The 16,383-nt window shown below is 35.0% G+C and overlaps 1 protein-coding gene across 1 annotated transcript in view; it reads right to left on the bottom strand.

Moving 5' to 3' along the window:
* Positions 1–16,383, bottom strand: part of LOC149414816 (arrestin homolog) — a 413,958-nt gene that overhangs the window by 101,002 nt on the left and 296,573 nt on the right. The window contains exon 4 of the mRNA XM_089643396.1: positions 12,493–12,616. Within this exon, the coding sequence (XP_089499522.1) occupies positions 12,493–12,616 (124 nt within the window). The remainder of the gene's footprint in view (positions 1–12,492; positions 12,617–16,383) is intronic.

Here is a 16,383-nt window from a genome sequence, read left to right as displayed (position 1 = left end):
TACGCATTCTTAGTGCACGCAGCCGACCAATCACAGGGCGTTTAAGTGTCTCACGGTTTAAATCGTGTTTAAAAGACGATTTATTAATATTAAGTATAATTACATTTAACAAAATGTATATATTAAGAATGAGCGTTTGTCAATTTATATAAATATTTATTTTATAAGGTATAATATTTTTTACTGAAGGTCCTTATTAATAGGCAAAAGCGACTATCGTGAAAATATTTAATACAAAACGATATATTTAAAATAGAGCGAAAATCTCTCGACACCTTATTATTATTATTATTAATGCTATTTAACTCTGGAGTTAAATAGCATTCAAACAACATGACAGAACCAGATGTGTTTTTTTTCATTTTCGGAGCATACTTTACAATTTTTTTCTATCGAAGGAATTTCACATGGTTGCTTTTTCAACTCGGTTTCTGAATATAGATTATCTTCAAAGTAAACTTATATTTTATGAGCTTAAATACTTAAAGCGCTTAAGGGAAGTATGTGGTTATGTTGATAGATATTCAGAATTTTGGAATATTTGGTTAAAGAAAATTTATTTCGAGGAAAATTTATATAATTATCTTTTCAACTCGGCATCTGACTGGAGATTATCTTAAAAAATAACGTTTATTTTGGAGCTTAATTATCAAGGGACATTTATATATCAGTAGTTTGGAATGCGGGGTCTGAAAATGATTAGGTTGCTAGTGATGGGGTCCATTAAGATTTTCCCATCTTCGAGTTAGATTTCGTTCAACCACCATGACAAAGCTAAATGAATCGTATGAAAGGCTGGATGATATATTTAGAGAACCGTAGTATGGTGTAATATATCAAAAGATTTATTATCTGGAAGACGGCATATGATCACGATATCTTATTAGGACAACTCCATTGAAAAGATAAATGGATTTCTGGTTATACTAATTGAACTTCGTTTAGGCTGGCCGCATACATACGTTTTCCGTATTCGATTTCTGAATTCGTTTTCCGTATTCGGAATTCCGTGAGACTAGCGCAAACGTTCGTTTTTCTTCATTCGGAATGTATAAACGTCAGTACCAGTGTTGCCAACAAGGGCGATATATCACCATTTAGGCTACTCAGAGCGAGAATCGGCGCCGAAAAAATCTAAAAGGCGACTGGACGCCAATTAAGCTACTTCAAAAACATCAATTTTAAACATGTCCCGAAATTTTTCTGGGGACAAATTTTATATTTTCTTGAAATTCTCTAGCCACCCTCCCCCCCACGAAATTTATATTTTCACGTAAAAACATCAATTTTAAACATGTCCCACCTAACAGCAAATTTGCTACCTTATGTATGAGAAACGGCGATATTAGGTCAAGATCCGTTGGCAACACTGAATTACGAACGGAAATTTCCGTACGTTTGCGTCGGCACAAACAAACTGTATGCAATAGCTGCGTTCCACATGACGTCATTAGGTTTTTTCCATTCGGTTTCTCCGAACGCGCCGGCTCGCATTCGGAACGTGCGTAAGGAATTTGTTCCGTTCGGAACTAAAACGAACGTGTGCGGCAGTTAATGTATTTTCTACTGATTCCGTGCATTCGGATGTCCGAATACGGAAAACGAATTCGGAAATCGAATACGAAAAATGTATGTATGCGGCCAGCCTTAGCAATATTAATCTTATCCTAGCCTACCAAAAAATAAACAGAAATATGAGAATTATTTTTTAATGATAAACTAATGTTTATAAGACAAGGTTTCTTATGCATAGCACAAAGGATAAAAAAATATTAAAGGCAATAATTAGTCTTATAATAATTTAGAAATATGAACTCTCTAGCAAAATTATTTTAAGCTCGATCTCTAATTATAGAGATTATCTTCAAAATTAATGTAAACTTTTTTAAGAGCTTAAAAATTCAAAGTGTGCAACATAATATACATTATTATTCGGTAGAAATTTGGAACAGTCCATAACTATTTTCTTGTTCCTTAATATGTAATTTTTGACTCCGCTAATGTATATTTATACATTTATATATATATTAAAAAAATCACGTGTCACTGTGTTCGTACACGCTAATCTACGAAACCGCACAACCGATTTCAATATATTGTGAATGTGTATAGTTGGTTGCTTGTAAAATATGATAGTTATGGACCCAAGTTTTGGACCGCTGTTGTTAAAATATTTATTGTCCTGGATTTTTTTTTCAGATTTCTCATCCAAATATACATATAAAAATTTTAGACGTATCACGATAAAGTTAAACAAAAACTTACACCTTAAAAATATTAAACAAAAAAGTTTTCAGGCACACTAGAATTAACAACCACGGTACACGTCAGCTAGTGTTATAAAAAAGAACAATATTAATTTGTATATATTTTTTTAAGTGTAATATTACTTTGACCTATATGTTCCAAAAGTTCTACAAAAAAGTAAGAATTTGTTCAAGTAATCTTTCAGCAATTTTGTATTTATCCGCAAAGTATCCTTTGCTAATTGTTTCTAGAAGTTTTCCCTAGTATTTCCCAAGAGAATAAGTCTATCTCTCAAAGAAATCAACGGGCCAGTATTTTCGGTATGCTAGTAGTTTAGGAGTTTGTTGAAGTATTCTTTGAAAACATTCAGCATTATTTGTGAAACTTTGTCTCCGGCCTTTCAACGAAATTCAGCAGGTACTTTCTTTGTCAAAACCCAACAAAGAAACTAATTGCAAATATTCAGGACAAATCTCCCTAATGTGATAATGTTAATGATAGTGATAGTCATAGAAATGTCGCTATTCCGAATTCATTTAATATTCAAAAATCTGTTTCTGAAAAAATAAGATAATACACAGATTTAGGAAATGAAATAAAAAGAATTTGGCATTCTCGGACTATAAAAATATTAACATTTGTTATTTCCGCTGCTGGCATTATACCTAGCTCTCTAATTCAAAATTTAGGCGTATTAGATCTGTCAAAGAATTTATATATAAAAATGCAAAAATCAGTCATTGTCAATACATGTAGGATTACGTAAGATTTTTTAAATATTTATACTGAGGGATCAGTAGGACTTATAGGTCCAGTTCTACCGAGCCGAACACTCTGATATGAAAATATCTGGAGTCAGTGAATTATTTTCCCATTTGATATCTGGTGAGTTGACGTGTTGTTCTTGTATTGTTTTGTATTTATTATGCTTATATAATGCACTTGCATAATGTGGATTGACTGGATGATCATTTGTGGAAAAGTGTGTGGAAGGGCTTAGTTTTTCCTGTGAGGAAGATTTAACGCGGACATAAAGTTGGAAAAAATAATATTACGTCATTGGTCTATTATATAGTAGGGAAATACGCCAAACGCGCGGCTTAAATTTCTACGCGGTTGATATTTGACACGCGATAACGCGTAATTTTTGCAACTCGTTCTTGAGTTGAAAAGCTTACCTGCGGAACAATTTGATGACCTCTGTGTTTCCTTTGTCCTACAACATGGGTATCTTAAAGACACATTTTTTTTTAAAGAAAGACAAACATTCCCGGTTACGAATAACCTGACAATATTTGAAAATCTCCTACTACCACCACAGTAAGCTGAAAATGTTGCTTGTGTTGTGATGGAGGATTTAGCTAGCCGAGGAATTGAACACACTACGCCTGGATGGGATCCAAACGCGATGTCAACTCGGCCACTGAACGGTCGTGTTCACTACCTTTCTCTCACCAAAAATAACCTCAACACAGCATCCCAAAAGATGATCTAGGTCCTGAGGGAAACTATTTTCCTCAAAAATTTTCCTCTTTTTCTTCGCAAAAAAACATACTTTCAGAAAATCAATATTTATTATGATATTGACCTTCGTGGTCAAGCGGATAGATTCCCGGCTTTGCATCCAAAAGTCGCGCGATCAAACGTTTAGAATTAATGCCAAAATATATGCCTGTGAATCTGGTAATAAATGTAATATCAAAAAATAATAAGGCAACTATATAATCAAACGATTTGCAGTGTTTTTAATATTGTGTCCTCTGCTTGCAAATTCTTCTCCAAACTTAAACTTTCTAACAAAACTATGTTTCTCTGAAGTGACCTGCCAGCTAAGTATGTTTTCTGTATCTGTTTGTACATAATTAGATAGAGCTCTGGAAGTCATGTTTGTGTAGCGCCGTTGGGGTGTTTTTTCACAAAAAACCGTGTTGAAATACCAGGTAAAGGGGAAAAAACAAGTTCGCGGAGCGTGGGAGGCGGCGTGATCTTCTCCCATTCTGTGATTTACCAATAAATGAATTTGACAGTATACAGACAACTCGCATTGTAATATTACTAATAAGTCTTAATAAAAAATGCTTTTGAATTTTCAATGCCAAATTCCTATCTGCATAAAAAAATTAACTACAAATTCCAAATCGGGTTTTTTGTTATTTCAATGTGCACTCTTCTTCGGTCAATGATATCGTATTTTATTTATTTTTATATCGGCGAACTTACCTTGACCTAATGACCTTGTACAAAATCTGTAACAACTTTATCGACTGTCCTGGCTTACTAAATCTAATAAACTTTAAAATACAACCCAGAACGACGAGGCTTAACGACTTATTCCATATTAGCCGGACGAGCACAAATGCTGGTGTCAGGGATCCAATCAGAAGAATGTGCGAATCGTATAATAAAAACCAAAACCTGAAGGATTCCGACATATTTTTTGATACATATAGTACTTTTGATAGGAAATTGAAGTCTGTTTTCCTATAAAAAAAAGAAAATGTGTACTTACTTCATTCACTATACTATTTAAGTACTTTTCTATGATTTATCTCTAAACTTGTATAAAAAATATTTGTACACTTTTATTTGACACTATATACAAAATAATTTTCTTTTATACTTTTTCCTTATTTACACGTAAAATAATATTTAAAATTGTTATCTACCAGTCAATCTGTGAGAAATAGTTAGGATGCAGGTGAATTCTCAAGTTATTGTTTTACAAAATTATCTTTTAATTACTGTCTGTATCTGTGTTTTCTCCTTAAATAAAAAAAAAAATAAAATAAAGCATTCTCGAACCCACATTATATGGTGCCAAAATATAGTAACGTGGTTTGTCTCCAGGTCGTCGAAATGGTATGCAGGTTTCGCATTCTATCAATTTGGACGACTATGATGCTGTACATTTGTACTTGATGATTTCTTCCAATTGTTGTTAATAAATTGCTTCAATCGTTTTAGGTGACAAGATTTGAATGGTCAGGCACTTCCAAACCTCCCTCTTTCTGATCTCTCCCCCCCCAACACTCGCTCCAGGCTCACAACTCACAACACATCGCCACTGGACTGACCTTTGATTTCCAGAGAGAAAACTGTGTACACTGAAGAATGCCAGCATTCACCGTTCAAGAGATTTTATATTGTCAGCATACCATTATGTCTTTTTTCTTTTCCGTTGGTAAATTTGCTTATTGTGGAACAATACAAATTCACTCTGGAAAATTTTGTAATCTGACTTGAGTGTTTATTCCCCTTACGTATAAATATTACAGGGGGCAATATTTTCCAGGCATTTTAAACAAACATAATATTTCAAATGAAATTATCATGCTTTCAAAGTCATGCAATAAAACAGCAACCCCCGTTCTTACGAATTGTGGGCATACCACTGGGAGATCCGTTGAAACCTCTTGCTTTTTCTCAAAAACAATGCATGTAAAAGAAAGAGAGGTTGTAGTAGAGATCTCAGCGGCTGGACTTCGTACATTCATATTTCATTTTGATACTTCTTTCCAGTTCCGGACTAAGTCATGTGGTGACCCCTCGGCAGTCAAACATAACCTCACAATTGAATCTATTTCAATTTGTTCTATTGTCGGTGTTACTCAGTGTTACCATAATAAGGTAAAATAATAATCCATTTTGTTAAATTTCTACGACTGTGCAATGTGCATATAGAAAAATAGTCGTTAATAAATAATAAAATATGTTGAAATCTAATCCATTGAATCCGAACGTTGTCTTATCGACCCTTTGGAGTACAAAGATAATCACTGGAGAAAAATTTTTTAGGATAGAAGTTTTAAAGTTTGAGCAGCCAAAGCAGATATGGACATAGTTTTGTTTTTTTCATTGATTTTTGTAGAAATTATATAAACACGTGAACTTGTGACAGGCATGCTTTAAAGAATGGAAGAAAAAGCAATTTCCATCAAAAAATATTTTTTGCATTTTGTTGGACTTAGTTGTTTTCCAAAGGGTCACTATCACAGACATCCAAAAGCCAATCAGAGAAAGGGGATGAAACCAACTTGCGAAGAGCGCGGGAGGCGGCGTGACCATGCAACTTTGGGTGAGTTGTCAATAAATGAATCTGACAGTATACAAGCAGCTCGCATCGTAACAATTAATATTAATTAATAATGAATTACTAGTCCTTTTTACAATGGCGCTCAAATTGCTGGCTGTATAAAAAACTTAACTACGTATCCCAAATCGGTCAAACTCAATTTCAGGCTTGTTTCTCAAATTTAATATTTTGTTACACTATTTAATTAGACACTTTTAAAAATGTGTTATAGTTTAGCAACCTCGCAAAATTTTAGCATAGCTATGCCAGGCTATTCGTTTAAGAACGAACATTCAGATTCTGCACAGAAAAATCCCACAGTGAACAGTGCTGCATACTTCGCCTTGCTTTAACGAACTTTACTTTTCTGCGCATGGTCTGGACATTTCAATGTGTGCTCTATGGTGCCAAAATGAAATGATACCCAGATATTTCATGTTAGGGCAAGTCTATTAATTTTAATGTTTATGGTCTTTATGGTAAATCCGGGACTGTTTTCCCCTTATCATGAATTTATAGCTTGCTCTATATTTATCCCGACTGGGAATGTGTCTGAAAGTTGGGAGTTAGAAACGATGTTCTTTTCAGCTGAAATATCAACGAATTTCTTGAACATGCGGTGTTCCGAAACTTTTGGAAAGGTAAATGAAACTTCGCAAAAGTTTTGAAGCATCAAATGTTACATTATACGATAAAATCTTTATCTTACATTTAACTTACGGATATGGGTGGAACTGAGGGATATTCAAGAAAGACTGTGGTTTATTTATAACACGCTTTTAAATATTTTTTTTTTGTTACTCTTCCCAAGAGCGCCCTTGTCTGTACGTTGTAAAGACAGATAACCTACAATCCCACCCGGTTGGGCAGTGTTGTAAGGCGGGTAACAGTAGGAGCTTGGATTTTACGAATGAGGTAAAAAATGCATCGAAAGCCCGTTCCACATCCAGCTTGTGATGTTTTGAATATCCACAAAAATAAACGATAAATAATAAACGAACGTGCTCAAAAAATTTTTTTGTTTAGACAACGACGGAAGATTTATTGACAGACAGGCCTGGAGTAAACAGATTCCCACGGGAAAGGAGAGACCGGAGCGACAGTCGAGTTTTGAACTTGGGTGCATTGACAGCCCCGAGAAAGGGATACAAATCAGAAGTGTTGTTTGAAATTGCAGTTAATTATTGAATTCAAATGGTATTAGAGAATATTGCGGAATATTGAATTAAAGTGAAAGATTATTGATCCGGTGTTTGTGTGAAGTGAAAGTGGTTCGACTCAGTGGGAAAACAATTAATAATAATGACAATAATAATAATTGGATAATTTGTAGAGCGCCGTTTTGTAAAAACCCACCTCAGGGGCGCCAGGTGTTGTGCAATCGCGATTGTGTTATAAAGTTGTGTTGATTTAAACGTGATTTCGTATACAGTTCGAACTAGATTGCTTGTCTTAAAAACATGAAAATAATAAAATAATGATTGCGTTTTTAAAACAGAGTGAATGTACTTAAAGGCAGGAAGTGTTTAATCGGGCTAAGTTATTGATTTGGCGAGATGGCATTCTATCCACGGAGACCGAAAACCAGAGAATCAAATAGATTATTAACTGTGGGTTCGAATCCTAACAGATTAGGGAGGTACAATTTTATTTACAGGAATATTTAATTACCCTTTTATATGCGTAGGGAGGAGGTCGAAAATTAAAGTGATTTAGCTATATAGTGTAACCAGGTAAGCTTCACGCTGAGAATGAGAGGTGCCTAACTGGGTGAGTTTTTTATATTATTTATTAAATTTCAGAGGACCTTTCTAAAAGACGGATACAACCGAGGTACAGGAACTAAGTTTACGACACCTGCCGCCCAAATAATGTTATCATTAACAGGGATGTGCTAGGCGAACCGTCAATCAGCTGTGAGCGAGAGACGAGTCAACGACCTTTTCATATATAGGACAAGGCGCGGTGTACAGTCAGTCAAAGGGGAAGTTTTGCTAGCGTATGCCGTCCCAAATTGAAAGCGATCGGATGCAACCAGACGGAACAAAATGAAAACTTTTCTTCTGTTATTTGACTTTCTAATTTAATACTTTTCATCTATTGTTTGACTTTCTAAGTTACGAATTGGGATGCACAAAAACAAATCTAAAGTCAAAAGAGGGAGATGGTAATCTCCGAAATAAAACTACCAACCGAACAACTTTTCTCAACAGGTACCTTTCGAGAGGTAGGCAGCCTCTTTAAATTAAATGCAAAAATCAAACCAATTATCCGTTTATACCTACCTGAGAGGATAGGTATTCAGTAGGAGTTACCCATACCTAATACACGAGGATGCTAGTAACCTCATAAAATAATTACTAGAACCGAATATTAAAATACAGACAGTCCTCATCCTAAATTTGGCATTTCGAGTAGACCTTACATATATCTCACATGATAATTGGCTGAATGGGTAGGCACACAACCTATCGTTAAAAAGCGGGCTAAATGTCGACAAGATCGTCGTGTGTTATCTATGTATTGACCTAGAAAGGGATGTAAATCCCCGACGGCGTGGGAGTTACAACGTTTTCTGGAGGTGGCACGTAACTTAGGACCTTGCGTGTCACATTTTCGCGACTAGATTCGTGACAAGGGATGTCATGGTTTTCCCCTTCTACACTCAGTAAAGTAGATTTTCCTGGAGGTGTTTGAGATTGGGGCAATTCTGAAATTGGTGATGAGACCTGGTTTTCTTTATTCTGGCGTGAAGGTTGCCGATTTGGAACAAGGGGAGACCCGGCCGGTTGTGATATCCAGACACGCAGATATCGATCGCCTTGCTCAAATTATCATCCATCAGTTTTGTTTGGTAAGAGGAGGAGTCAATCTTAGCTTGAAAAAAATTCATTTCCTTTCCTCTCCTTCCCCTCCCAAAATATATACATGGATGGCGCCGACAACTAACACCATAAACTTATCGTATGTATATCACATATATAAAATCTAACACTTTATTATATTCACATTACCCTACGATAGGTAGAATCGAGTAGCTAGTGGGGGGGGAGCAGGCGACTTAGAAGATAAGGTTTATGAAATGGTTTTAAAACACAGCGGTAATGGATTCAACTCACTCTATCTCGTCAGAACCAAGGGGGTTACCACAAAAATGAAGGTAATTAAAATCCTATATCATAAACCAAAAAAATTACACAACGTTTGATGGAATTTAATTACAATATAAATACGGAAATATTTGCGTTCAAGTTCGTAAATAACGTATTAATTAGTTGAGTACATATGTCTATGAAGATATATAGTACAAGAGAGCTTTAAGTAGCTTTCTGTAGATATCAAAGAAAAGGGTCCAATTTTCATGGAGGCTTATGTGTTGTAGGGGAGGAATTTTCCATCCCTGCGAACACATATGCAAAGCCTTAGAGAAAAAATTAAATATCGGTCATAGCCAAGAGAGAAGAAAATTTTATATTGTTTTAAACAAATAAAAATAAAAGAAAATGGTGAAAAGGCGAAAATATTACAAGCTGCAAGGCGACCTACACAAATCAAGTTGAAATAAACGACCCGTTCTCATGAAAAAAACGTCAACTATGAACGGGTGTTCGCAGTTTCGCTTGCACCGCCGAAAAGGGATCAATGCTGTTAGCTTCTTCGAGCAGGCTCCATCAAAACACCACCGCTTCATTAAATATGACAATCGGTCTGTTAACAATTGATTATCAACCAGAGACGGACCATCTTCCTTCCCACTGAATGATGCAGGTTTATCAGGTATTTTAGGGCTCCAGTCTAGAGATGGCTCCCAAATTCAATCGTTGGACATACTTGAACTTTGTACTTACAAGTTTAGCAGCACTAATACACAATCTGCTAGCCTACCTATTACCATCTGATAGTATTATTACGCTAGCGTCTGGACGATCTAGGCCCTCTCATTGGTCGAATTCAAATCGTATGTTTCGGGTAAATCCCGAATAGGGGGTCTGCACCACTCTGCCCCTCTGGCGGCATAACAACGAAGCAAATGAGTGGCGCGAATATTTAAATATGCAGCTAACAATACGCATAGTTACGAAAAATTACTTGACCATTTACAAGCGTTTAATAAGAAGATTTCTTCTGGAAGCTTATCACTTTAATAATAAACATAAATAACAAATAACTTTGTTTACATCACTTAATTACATACAACCTCTACATGTTTCATGAACGAAGTTCACGTCATCAGGAGTAAGTATACATTGAAGTTAAAAATTAAATAAAGATTACAATTGAAAATAAGAAGTTAAAGGAGGGGGGAGGGGTAAGAGTGGGTGAAGTTTATCAGAATTAGGAATTACAATATCGTTAGACGGGAAAGACCAGTTGAGTGGGAAAATATTTAAAAGAGGGTTTATAATTTTTTTTTTGCTTATTGATTATATCTGGTTTTTAACTGCTTCTTGACTAACACGTTACACAAAATCTAAACCATACCAATTGTGATCTTTAAAATTTAATTCGTTATTCGTCCTGTATCTTACCTTATTTCTTTCACAAACTCTATTTTCCCTGAATTAATTCTTCTTTAAATGAAACACATTTACCCCCCAGAAAAAATATTCTAGAAGCAAACTGGACAAATATCAAATTAGAAATGTATACTTCTTAACAGCATAAAACTTTCGTTCATGGAATCGTTTTTTAAGAAAGCTTTTTGGGCAATTACTCGACATTTATGACGCGATACGTTTCCAAAAGTTCTTCGTTCACGGCTTTATTGCAACACAATTCAATTACCTAAACGGAGTCATTTTCACGTATAAAATGATATTACTACAGTAATTAAATGGCAAAATGTGCCTCCAGCGAGATTACTTAATGTAATTTAGTCGTTAAAATTTTTTTATGATTGAATTTACTGTGAACTTAACTAAATAGTTTATTATTAACAAGCCTTACCTTTTCGCTCAGATTAAGATGTAATTTGATGTTTTGACAAGGTTCATGGCGTATTTAGTATCTTGATAATGTTTTTATTGAATTATGCGCGTATTTGCTTGGACTTTTGATGTTAGTAATCCATCACTGACAAAAATAACTTTTGAATAATGTGAAATGTTTGATAGTTTTGAAAGGATTGAAAATATTAAATTATTCGCATTGGAAATGCGTACAACAAAGTTTTTTGACACGAGCGAAATTTGAATGTTGGTAAACAAGCTAGCCGGCGTCTTCAGATTCGCGATGATCTAATAATGCTTCATGTAGCATCCTTTTCTTTATATTATATTGTTACTACATTGTGGTTCATTTTTCTATGTGAATGTAATATCAGCAAAATCAATGACTGTCTGTTGCAATTTAATGGAAGCACCCTACCCAATAAAGACTCCATCGAGATGCTTGGAGTAAGTATACCAGACTGGAAATATCTTCATAGATGTCCGAGTTAATCTGGCTTCCAAAATACTGGGCATCATATATAGGGTTAGCAAATTCTTCAAAAATGAACAATTGCTAACCCTACACAAATCTCAAGTAAGCCCAACAATTGAATTTTAGAGCCACATCTGGGCTAGACTTGTTAAACCTACTTGATTCTGTGAAAAGGAGGGTGATAATAAGCCTATTGCCATCTTTAATGCACAGATGCAATGTGGACATGCTGTGTCTGTTCTATAGGTATTTTAACTGAGTCTACTCTAAAGAGCTAGCAGCGTTGATCTCAGGTGTACCGGTGCATGTGAGTGAAACTCGGCGGACACGAGCGGAACACCCGTACACAGCCGGTGTTTGTTTCACGAGAACAGGTCGTTTCTTCGACTCGGTTTTGTTCTTATCCCTCTGCATTATGTATTATGAGTAAGACGGTTAATGTTCTATAATGATAAATTCGTGGATCTACCCGGAGAAAAATGACTATTGCTGATTTATAAAGACTCTCTTTAAATTATTGGTAATTCCGATTGAAAACAGGATTGTAGGCCTTACGAATGAATTGACAGGTTTCCTGATAAACTTTTAGTAACTTGAATGTATTATTATCATGATGTTGGAACACAAATCCGAATATTTTTGCATTATATCAAAACAAACGAATAAAACATTCATAAATTGTTGTTTTATTAATAAGACCTGTTATTATTGATTTACGCTATACGCTACATAATATTGACTAGTCCTACCTGTAGTGGAGAGTTGGGTTCCCCCCGCGTGTATCCAGTCATCGGCGGGTAGATTTGCGCAAAGCACATGACAGCTTCGTTGCAAAACTTTAGGCCCATCACTTCCTCATCTTCTCGACCGTATCTGCAAATAAGAACACTACTTTTGAGAGAGGTTATATTAAAACATAATCATGAAAAACAGAACAGCAAAAAAAAGAACGTTCAGAAAAAAATAAACACACACACGTAACCCAAAATAACCTAACTTAATATAACCTAATCTAACCACAAGCCAACAAAACGTAACCTTTTATTTTATCGTGTTCTGTTTGGTTATTGTTCTGCCATAGTGAATTACGTTCTCCAGCCAATGAATTATCAAGTGTAACACGGCGTAATACGAGTAGTTGTTAGTTATTTTTTACAGTACATCTCTCTGAATTTTTCGATAATGATTCGATTGAGCTAAAGAAAATAACTCTATCGATTACACTGCATTCTATCAAGTTTTGGTGTCGATCGGATGATATTACATCAGTTAATATAATAACTAAATATCAGTCCTACACGATCGGCATCTGGCAAGGTCGGAAGCGCGGTTGACTCCGGTCCATGGGAACGAAGGTTCAATCCTCAGCCAAACCAAAGTAATATCTTTTAAAGTTAAAAAAAATAGATGTACTATATTTAAAATGTTATAACGGGTTGATTTTTATTGGTTGACTGACAACATTACTTTTTTTACTTTTTTAAGGTTTTTCGATTCCACACCTAAATAAATCCGTTAGTTAAAGGGGAAAAAGTCAATTTATTTCGCAGATTACCGACGTTATTCCAGGAGATTCCTTGGAAATCGTTGGACTTACCCAATCTAGCGAAAAACATGAAAATATGATGGAGAGTGGGGCGGATTTGAAATAACATCCTTGACAAGCTCACGAATACTAATACAGGGTGTCCGGGGGTAAAATGCGCTAACTTCGGAGGGTGATTCTACATGACAGTACAGTTAAAAAATTTGAATTACTTTATTTAAAATTCCAAAGATTTATTGTAGTTTTTATGTTGAATAGTTTGTACGGGAAAATAAATATTCCTTTATGGAAAAATATTTGTGTATTGGAAAAAAAAGATCGAATTTCGAAAAAAGTTATTTTCTTTTTTTACTTCTACCATCATGTAGAATAACCTCCCAAAGTTAACGCACTTTACCCTCGGATACCCTGTGTAAAAAAATGTTGGCAGTTCAATGGCGTACTCTCCAATGAGGGGGTTTATTATTATTGTTACAGAGGCACAGATTATTATTGTTCTAGCCGCTTCTAATACTTCCTCTATTAGCGGTCATCCACAAAATAGTTGTAAATGCAACTCATATAAAATGTTTCTACTGATTTCCATACGATGAACGTCTTAACATTTTACACTAAAATATTCAACAAATACAGAGTGGAGCAAAAGTAATCATCCTGTTAAAAATTGCTTTAACTTTTGCAAATGGCACCAAATGTCAATTCAATTTTCACATTTGTGAAGTAAACAAACGCAGAATATAAATCAATAAGACATAAATCGGTTTACTCCGCAAAAACGTGGAATAACAAGCAGTACCAAAGTTTATCATAAAAAAATAAATATTCTCGTTGGGTACCTATTATGTGTTTCCTCGTATATATAATATATTATATATATACATACATTACACACACACATGTTTATACTACACACGTCACCTGGTAGTTAAGGAATAAGCATACCAATTACCAGACATTACGAGGAAACATATAATAGGTACCCAACGTGAAATATTATTATAATATTATTGACGTGATGTCACGTTTGAATTTGGGAATTGAATCCGAAAAAAATGTTAATGTTTGAGTTTAGAAAAATATCATTTAGAGTATTAAGAGCTAGGTTAATTGGCGAATTTCACTTAAAAAAAAACAGTTCTGTTGGGAACCAAAAACACTACAGATTTTGTCGCCGTAGATATCAAGGGAGCCAAGCCACACATTTGACGAAAGTGAGTTAAGTAAACAAAAGGATTTTAAAACCATCAGGATGCAGGCATAAGAAGCCTAACTCTTTTGACTATCACTCCAGTGTGCTGTTTTTATCATCTGTTCCTTTTAATATTCAGAGGTCAAGAGATATTAACACACATAGTTTCCAAAATGGTATTTTTTTTGTATTTATTCAACCAAAATAATACAAAGATAACACGTATCTATGTTAAAAATTTCACTGTTTTGTCTTAAAATAAAATTTTAAAGTTTTGTCATCAAAAAATCTTTGTCCGCCGTTTTCTCAGCTCTATGTGGCTTGGCTCCCTTGGCTCCTCTCTAGGGCGACGATATTATATTATTTACCCTGCGATTACGGCCTTTTCCTTTGTCAAGAGTCCTAAACCAGAGAATATCTTAAAATAGTGAAGGTCCCAGTATAAATTTAATAATAATATAACAAGGGTTGTAACCATAGAATAAAGATTAACATAAGAGGTGCCATATGAACGTGTTTCGTGATCTAAATACACGCCCAATTTGAAGCAACATTTCCATAGAAAACCGTATTTCATCATTTGGTATATTAGGTTAGCCATAGATGACGTTAGCTGTCGAGAATAATAGGAGGAATAAATAAGGTGGCAACTTCAAGGTCGGGGTCCAGATTATTCAGTTAAGCTAGTTAAGATATCAGAACCCATTGTAAATCTATCACAACAAAGTCCAATAAAGTGTCTTTTTGAAGCCGGAGTTCTATTGTCTAAGAGTGTTTGTGAGACAACCGCTATGATTCAACAATTAGATGAGATGGCTATGTACAATATCAGGCAAGCTGAAGAGAGACAGATCGTGTGTTAAATGGTCTAGAAGCAAAAGTTTGTAGCACATCTATTTCCGTTCAAATTTGCGTGGAAGGCACTTCTTTTCTTATTTATTCTACAGTAGTTGTAGCCTACGTATAGGAATTTGAAAGATTTCGATGATTCCAAAATCGTATACTAAACTGGAATTTAATTTAATTTTAATTCAACACAGTAGAATCTACCCTAAGATTTACGGAAGTGATTTCTGGCCTTGATTAGAAATTTTAATGATTCATAATAAAAATAATTAATCAAAATACCGAGCGACTCTACCGGCTCGATTTGTAAGTTATATTTCGACCAAAATATCATATAGTCAAAATATCTAAAAGTCGCAGCACGAGAGCATTTTATCACTTTTTCTCGTATTAAAAAAAAATCACAAAAAGAAAAAGTTAAAGCGGGGATCGAACCTCGGTTCTTCACGACGACAGTCGGGCACTCTGCCTCTAGACCGCGAAGCTGAGTTCGGAGAGTGACCTAAAATAGGTATATAATATTAGCTAGGCTCCTATAGCGAAATGATCACGGTTTTTCTTGACGGTCATGAGTCGGTTTTTACTCCGGTCCTCGAAAATGCATAACGCGCGTAAAGAAGTTTCACTTCAATAATACGAATTTACACAGAAAGTGTGTTGGTGTCTTCCGACTGTAGGCATTCGTTGAAGTTTTCATCGTTGAGAGGTATGTTGTAAGTATGTTATTGTAAATGTGGATTAAAAATCCTTATCTTTTTCACGGCATGAAACTATCATTGAAGTCAGCTTTCAGAAGAATTAATGAATGAATCTCTTGTTACGTAACGGGCGGCTTTCAGGCCCTCTAACACATTATCGAGTTATGTAACCCATTTGTATAGTGAGAACATGTGAGGTATTATGATTATAATATTTCTTTAAAGTAAACAAATTACAGCTGTTCTATTATTATTTGAAGGGGGGGTAGCAGGTGTTAGTTCTAGGATCGGCCGGTCGATTTCAAATGATCCAAAAGCAATAATAATGCAGTACGCACACGCCGGCGCAATTTTTTGTTTG

The sequence above is a fragment of the Hesperophylax consimilis genome, chromosome 19, assembly GCF_061612785.1.
Source record: "Hesperophylax consimilis isolate HC1 chromosome 19, BYU_Hcon_1.0, whole genome shotgun sequence".
Classification (NCBI taxonomy): Eukaryota; Metazoa; Arthropoda; class Insecta; order Trichoptera; family Limnephilidae; genus Hesperophylax; species Hesperophylax consimilis.
Note: the sequence above shows the minus strand (reverse complement) of the source record. Positions and strands in the feature narration are given on the sequence as shown.